The sequence below is a fragment of the Sander lucioperca genome, chromosome 20 (assembly GCF_008315115.2).
Source record: "Sander lucioperca isolate FBNREF2018 chromosome 20, SLUC_FBN_1.2, whole genome shotgun sequence".
NCBI classification, from domain to species: domain Eukaryota; kingdom Metazoa; phylum Chordata; class Actinopteri; order Perciformes; family Percidae; genus Sander; species Sander lucioperca.
The window spans coordinates 21,105,825-21,114,150 of record NC_050192.1 but is presented as its reverse complement, the minus strand read 5'-3'; the positions used below and the strand labels follow the sequence as shown (position 1 = coordinate 21,114,150).

General features: G+C 36.4%; 1 protein-coding gene across 3 annotated transcripts in view; it reads left to right on the top strand.

Annotated features, from left to right (window-relative positions):
• Positions 1–7,657, top strand: part of calua (calumenin a) — a 16,012-nt gene extending 8,355 nt beyond the window's left edge. For all 3 annotated transcript variants that reach the window (XM_031321530.2, XM_031321531.2, XM_031321532.2), the window contains exons 5-7: positions 873–933; positions 2,178–2,377; positions 7,143–7,657. In XM_031321530.2, the coding sequence (XP_031177390.1) occupies positions 873–933; positions 2,178–2,377; positions 7,143–7,247 (366 nt within the window). In that variant the 3' untranslated portion in view covers positions 7,248–7,657. The remainder of the gene's footprint in view (positions 1–872; positions 934–2,177; positions 2,378–7,142) is intronic.
• Positions 7,658–8,326: the final 669 nt, after the last annotated feature.

The window sequence follows — 8,326 nt, the reverse complement described above, 5'->3', positions numbered from 1 at the left end:
TTACTAAATAGACACATTTATTTACTCAATATACACATTTATTTACTCAATAGACACATTTATTTACTCAATAGACACATTTATTTACTCAATATACACATTTATTTACTCAATATACACATTTATTTACTAAATAGACACATTTATTTACTCAATAGACACATTTATTTACTCAATATACACATTTATTTACTCAATATACACATTTATTTACTAAATATACACATTTATTTACTCAATATACACATTTATTTACTCAATATACACATTTATTTACTAAATATACACATTTATTTACTCAATATACACATTTATTTACTCAATATACACATTTATTTACTCAATATACACATTTATTTACTCAATATACACATTTATTTACTCAATATACACTTTATTTACTCAATATACACATTTATTTACTCAATATACACATTTATTTACTCAATATCCAAGGAAATCATACTGACGTAATGAGGAATGTTAGCAGTGTGACTGATGAACTATTAACCAGCTGATCCCAGAAACACGGAGAGAGACGCCGACGCTGACAGCCGGAGAGACTGGCCTGATGTCACTGATGTGATGTCACTGATGTGATGTCACTGACCTGACGTGATGTCACTGATGTGATGTCACTGATGTGATGTCACTGGACTGATGTCACTGATGTGATGTCACTGACGTGACCTGATGTCACTGACGTGACCTGATGTCACTGGCCTGACGTGATGTCACTGATGTGACGTGATGTCACTGACATGACCTGATGTCACTGACGTGACCTGATGTCACTGACCTGACGTGATGTCACTAACGTGACCTGATGTCACTGGCCTTACGTGATGTCACTGACGTGTTTTCTGTTGCAGGAAACGATGGAAGACATCGACAAGAATGGAGACGGTTTCATCGACCTGAAGGAGTACATCGGTAAGAAGATCTCTGTCAGCTGTCTGATGCTCTCTGACGTGACGAGCTAACACGGAGGTTGCTGAGCCGTACGGAGAGCTAACGCTTATGGCGAGCTAACACGTAAGACGAGCTAACACGTACGGAGAGCTAACACGTAAGACGAGCTAACACGTACGGAGAGCTAACACGTAAGACGAGCTAACATGTACGGCGAGCTAACACGTAAGACGAGCTAACACTTACGGAGAGCTAACACGTACGGAGAGCTAACATGTAAGACGAGCTAACGCTTATGGCGAGCTAACACGTAAGACGAGCTAACACGTACGGAGAGCTAACACGTAAGACGAGCTAACACGTACGGAGAGCTAACACGTAAGACGAGCTAACATGTACGGCGAGCTAACACGTACGGCGAGCTAACACGTACGGCGAGCTAACACGTAAGACGAGCTAACATGTACGGAGAGCTAACACGTAAGACGAGCTAACACGTACGGAGAGCTAACACGTACGGAGAGCTAACATGTAAGACGAGCTAACACGTACGGAGAGCTAACACGTAAGACGAGCTAACACGTACGGAGAGCTAACACGTAAGACGAGCTAACACGTACGGAGAGCTAACACGTAAGATGAGCTAAAACGTACGGAGAGCTAACACATACGGCGAGCTAACATGTACGGAGAGCTAACACGTAAGACGAGCTAACACGTACGGAGAGGTAACACGTAAGACAAGCTAAAACGTACGGAGAGCTAACACGTACGGCGAGCTAGTACGGAGAGCTAACACGTATGGCGAGCTAACACGTACGGAGACCTAACACGTAAGATGAGCTAACACGTACGGCTAGCTAACACGTAAGACGAGCTAACACGTACGGAGAGCTAACACGTAAGACGAGCTAACACGTATGGAGAGGTAACACGTAAGACGAGCTAACACGTAAGACGAGCTAACACGTACGGAGAGCTAACACGTAAGACGAGCTAACACGTACGGAGAGCTAACACGTACGGAGAGCTAACACGTAAGACGAACTATGAATAGGTCCTGAGCGTGTGTGTGTGTGTGTGTGTGTGTATTTCAGGCCTGTGTGTAGTGATTTCTAACAGAGTGTAAATTGTAATTAAAAATGTAATTGCGTTTCTCTGATACACACACACTTCCTGTTCCTCCTCCAGTGTTTCTCAGATACACACACACTTCCTGTTCCTCCTCCAGTGTTTCTCAGGTACCTTTGTCTCTGCGTCTGCAGGCGACATGTACACGTCAGATGGAGAGGAAGAGGAGCCAGAGTGGGTAGCCAGCGAGCGCCAGCAGTTCTCTGAGTTCAGAGACAAAAACAACGACGGAAAGATGGACAAAGAAGAAACTCTGGACTGGATTCTTCCCTCGGACTACGACCACGCTGAAGCCGAGGCCAAGCACCTGATGCACGAGGCCGACGCCAACCAGGTGGGTTTACCTGTCCTCTGTTAATGTCTACCTGGTCATCACTACTACGTATATATATATATATATATATATATATATATATATATATATATATATAGATATATATATATATATATATATATATATATATATATATATATATATATATAGATATATATATATATATATATATATATATATACACATTAGGGCTGTCAAACGAGTAATTTTTTTTAATCGCGATTAATCGCTGAAAAACAATAAATGACTTCAGGAGTGAGCTTTCACAACAGAACTGGTCAGGTGTTCATGTGACTGATGTGAATACAGCGTATGAAACCTTTTTAAACGTATATATCTAGTTATGATAAATGTTGTCCACTAAAGCTGTCAAAGAAACCCCTTAAAAGTGATAAACCTTGGATGACATTAATCACAGCATGTAAAAAGAAAAATAGATTGTATGAAGACTTGGGGACAAAAATGGGACACCTAATTGTGAGGCCAATATAAAGCATACAAAAATAAATTGACAATTATAAGAGAAGCTAAAAGGGATTATTACAATAAACAATTGAAAGATAAAAACGGCAATATGAAAACAACATGGAAAATATTAAATAATATAATAAAACCAAGTTCACAACATATTAAGATACCTGAATACTTTGTGAACGATGAAAATATTATGAGCAACAGCAAAGATGTAGCCAATGAATTTAATTCATTTTTTATTAATATTGGGGAAGACATTGCAAAATCAATTGATATATCTAACCAAAGTCAAAATGCCACCTGTAGAATGGAAAGTAGAATAATGCAGTCCATGTTCCTGGGTGAGGTTAAGGAAAATGAAATTGCGTCGATCATTAGCAGATGTGAAAATAAAACATTGACTGATAGTGACGGACTGGACATGATCATTGTAAAAGGACCATTGACTGCATTATTAATCCTCTGACTTTTATTTTTAATTTGTCTATACATTCAGGTGTTTTTCCTGAGAAGATGAAGGTTGCTAAGGTCGTTCCACTTCTCAAAAAGGGAGATGTACATTACTTTAATAACTATAGACCAGTGTCATTGCTCTCTGTTTTCTAAAATCCTTGAAAAGTGGTTTGTTCAAAAACTAAATATTGTTTTTAGATAAACATAAACTACTTACTGAAAAACGATATGGCTTTAGAGCAAAAAGATCAACAGCTTTGGCATTAATTGAACTCACATCTGCAACTGAGAATAAGCAACACACAGTGGGGGTAAGCAAAGCATTCGACAGCATAAATCACAGTCTGCTATTGACAAAATCATACAACTGTGGCATTAGGGGTCTAGCTCATCAATGGCTCAAACGTTATCTCAATAACCGACAGCAGTTTGTTCAAATTAATGGTCAAAGATCTGAGTTAAAAGATATAATATGTGGAGTTCCACAAGGGTCCGTTTTAGGCCCGTTACCTTTTATTTTGTTCATTAATGACCTCTGCGAAGTGTCAACGGTGGGACAGTTTTTGATGTTTACCGATGATACCAACATTTTTTATTCTGGAGATAATCTGTTAGAAAATACAGAAATTATAAGTTCAGAAATGGGAAAAATTAAGAAATGGTTTGACAAAAATAAATGATGTCTAAATTGGGGGAAAACAAAATACATGATTTTTGGTAATTGTAAAAAGAATGAAAATGTAAGAATAGCAACTGAAGGAAGTGATATTGAAAGAGTTAATGAGATTACATTTGTAGGTGTTATTCTGGATGAGAAATTGAATTGGAAAGATCACATAGTTTATATTAAGAGTAAAGTTTGCAAAAGTATTGGGGTCTTGTATAAAGTTAAAGATGTTTTAGAGTATTCTACGTTGCTTATGTTGTACAATTCCTTAATACTCCCATATTTTGGATATTGCATCGAAATCTGGAGTAATACATACCCTACTAATACAAAACCTGTTTTTGTTACAAAAAAAAACATTAAGGATGATCAATAAGACAGAGAACACACTCCTAGTTTATTTATAATCTGGACTTTTAAAATTCAAATATTTGGTTGATTGGAAGATTTAGATGTGTATGTGGAGAGCTAAGCAGAGAGTCTAACGTTATACACAATGTATTTACTCCTGTATCAGAGGAAGATGGCCATAGAAGGCAATATCATTTTAAAACTCTTTTGGCATGTACTACACAAAAACAGACGTGTTTGTCCATTTACGGAGTTAAACTGGGGAATACATTGGGCCGTGAACTGAAGAGCTGCAACAGCGTTTGTAAATTTAAGAATTTGTATAAGAAAAAAATACAGAATGTTATAAGAATAATGATGACGAACACGCTTAAAATGATGATAATGAAATGTAAAGTTAGGTAGTGCTGATAACTTTTGGTTTATTCACTCATGAAGCAGCTGTTCCTTTTTTTGTTTCTTTTTTTCTGTTGTGTTTTATTTAAGTGACAGGTACCATAAGATATTTCTTCTTCCTGTTCCTTTTTTTTCTTTAGATGAATTGTAGATGAGTTCTGGTTGAAATAAATAAATTTGAAGTTCTATAGTTAATCGTGATTAATCGCATATTTTATCACATGATTAAAATTCTATTATTTTGCATTTCAGAACAGTTTTTAAGTTCATATTAACAATGGAAAGCCATTCTTACCAGTGGATCTTAACTGGGAATCAAATGAATGCAAAGAAAGTGACTTTATGAACTTAATTTTAAGATTTGTATTTGTTTATTATTATATTTATTTACTGTAAACAAAAGAAAAATGTGTGAATCTGTCATTATTGCACAATTCCTCCAAGTACCTAACTAAAAAACTACAAATCCCTCTCCTTACCAGAGTCCATATAGTGTTTAGTAACTCCTAAATAATGTTGATTCCTCACTGACGTCCAGTGATCACGGTTAATGAAGTCCGTGTTAACACAGCCCATCTCCACTCTTACCCGGCGACAGAGACAGGCCGGGAGTTTCTGAAAATAAAAAGCTCCATTCAGAGTTATTGCTGCTGTGTTTCTCCATCATGCTGCAGCAGCAGCAGCAGGATGTGTTAGGAGGAAGTGGCAGCTTGATGAGAAGTAATGGTGCTGCAAAGGGTCAAAATAGTAGCTGTTAGGACCACGCCAAGCCCAGTGGAGTGGAGCATAAATTAATAAATGGAGGCATGCGATTAATGTGATTAAAAAAATTAACGCATTATGCTCGGCCCTTAATCGCATCGCAATTAACGCGTTAATGCTGACAGCCCTAATATATACCTGTTAATAACTACTACATACAGTGTATATATATATGTATTAGGGCTGTCAATCGATTAAAAAAATGTATCTAATTAATTACAGACTCTGTGATTAATTAATCGAAGTTAATCGCATACATAATTAACGTTGCCTGAACCGATACTTTAAGAAAGTAAAAAAAGAAAAGAAAACAAAGGGTACTAAACAACAGTCGGTGACATTAAAGAACGGCTTGTTTATTGCTAAGGCCATATGGTCAAAATTAAATGATTTAATAATAATGTATAACAATAACAATAACTTATTTCACTAGTAAATTGCTGTTGAACGACAAAAACAACCACCAGATGGGAAAAGGACATTTACAATAACTTCAAATGCACCACGAGGATGTAGTTTACCAGTTTCATTGAACGCACCATTTGTGTTTTTCTGACAACAGCAGCTGCAGATTGTTACATCCTGGTGTTGAATCCTCTACAGTGAAACACAGTCAAACTTTACACCGTTTAGAGTTAGCTGTCAGCATTGTAACCGTGTTTAATCCAGCTACTAGCTAGCAGTAGACTAACGTTAGCTGCTGTTGAGTATAGTGTTAACTAGCTAGCGGTAGGCTAACGTTAGCTGCTGTTGAGTATAGTGTTAACTAGCTAGCGGTAGGCTAACATTAGCTGCTGTTGAGTATAGTGTTAACTAGCTAGCGGTAGACTAACGTTAGCTGCTGTCGAGTATAGTGTTAACTAGCTAGCGGTAGGCTAACGTTAGCTGCTGTCGAGTATAGTGTTAACTAGCTAGCGGTAGGCTAACGTTAGCTGCTGTTGAGTATAGTGTTAACTAGCTAGCGGTAGGCTAACGTTAGCTGCTGTTGAGTATAGTGTTAACTAGCTAGCGGTAGGCTAACGTTAGCTGCTGTTGAGTATAGTGTTAACTAGCGTCCCGTGCAGCGGTGTTTGTGTTGCCTGTATCGTCTTCAGAGCATCAGAGAGAAGAGCAGACATATCAGTGGCTCCAGATTTCGGTAGCCAGGGTTGGCAGGAAGAAGATTTTTACAAGTAAATGTTCCAGTTAATGTCTCTGTTAATCTCCCTCCTTCATTTTACAGTCCAATGGAGGCTAGAACGGCTCCGGGTCAAACCTCAATATGGAATGGATTAATCTGCGTTATTTTTTTAACGCGTTATTTTTTCTCAGATTAATTAATCGAAATTAACGCGTTATTTTGACAGCCGTAATATATATATATATATATATATATATATATATATATATATATATATATATATATATATACACCTGTTAATAACTACTATATATATATATATATATACACACACCTGTTAATAACTACTATATATATATATATATATATATATATATATATATATATATATATATATACACACACCTATTAATAACTACTATATATATATATATATACACCTGTTAATAACTACTATATATATATATATATATATATATATATATATATATATATATATATATACACACACCTGTTAATAACTGCTTTTCTGGTTCTTTCAGGATGGAAAACTCACCAAAAGTGAAATCCTGAACAAATACGAGACGTTCGTTGGGAGTCAGGTGACGGACTTCGGGGAGGCGTTACTACGACACGACGAGTTCTGAACATCAGATTTTACTGTTTTTAGAGAAAATTTATTTTGTTAGCCTACAGAAAATATTTTAATAACTTGAGACTTGTGTAACATCCGAAAACGTCTTCCAGCTCAGTTTGATCTTTTTGTAATATTCCATTTTTAGGACTTCATGTTCGTCCGTGTTTGGTTTCTTTCTCTTGTTAAACATTCATTCCTGTTTCTGAGGCCAGCCACACGTCCACGTTTAGAGAAAAGACAGTTCAGAGCTTAATGAGAGAACCAAGTAGAGGAATCTGAAAACAATCATCTTTTATCATTTATTATATATGTTAGATTATTATCACGGTTTCAGTTTGTCTTGAATTTGCACAGCGACAGGAAGTCCGTCCTTCATATTCTGGACTGTACATCCTGTTTTCATTAAACATTTCAAATTGAGAAGTTGTTTCTGTGTTTGTTTTGAGTGGACGGAGCCTTTAACAGGTGGACTTCAGCGTAGACATCAGAGCTACGTTATTACACATCAGAGCTACGTTATTACACATCAGAGTTACGTTATTACACATCAGAGCTACGTTATTACACATCAGAGCTATGTTATTACACATCAGAGTTACGTTATTACACATCAGAGTTACGTTATTACACATCAGAGTTACGTTATTACACATCAGAGTTACGTTATTACACATCAGAGTTACGTTATTACACATCAGAGCTACGTTATTACACATCAGAGTTACGTTATTACACATCAGAGCTATGTTATTACACATCAGAGTTACGTTATTACACATCAGAGCTATGTTATTACACATCAGAGTTACGTTATTACACATCAGAGCTACGTTATTACACATCAGAGCTATGTTATTACACATCAGAGCTATGTTATTACACATCAGAGTTACGTTATTACACATCAGAGTTACGTTATTACATATCAGAGCTACGTTATTACACATCAGAGTTACGTTATTACACATCAGAGCTACGTTATTACACATCAGAGTTAAATTATTACACGTCAGAGCTACGTTATTACACGTCAGAGCTACGTTATTACACATCAGTTATTACACATCAGAGCTAAATTATTTATTTACT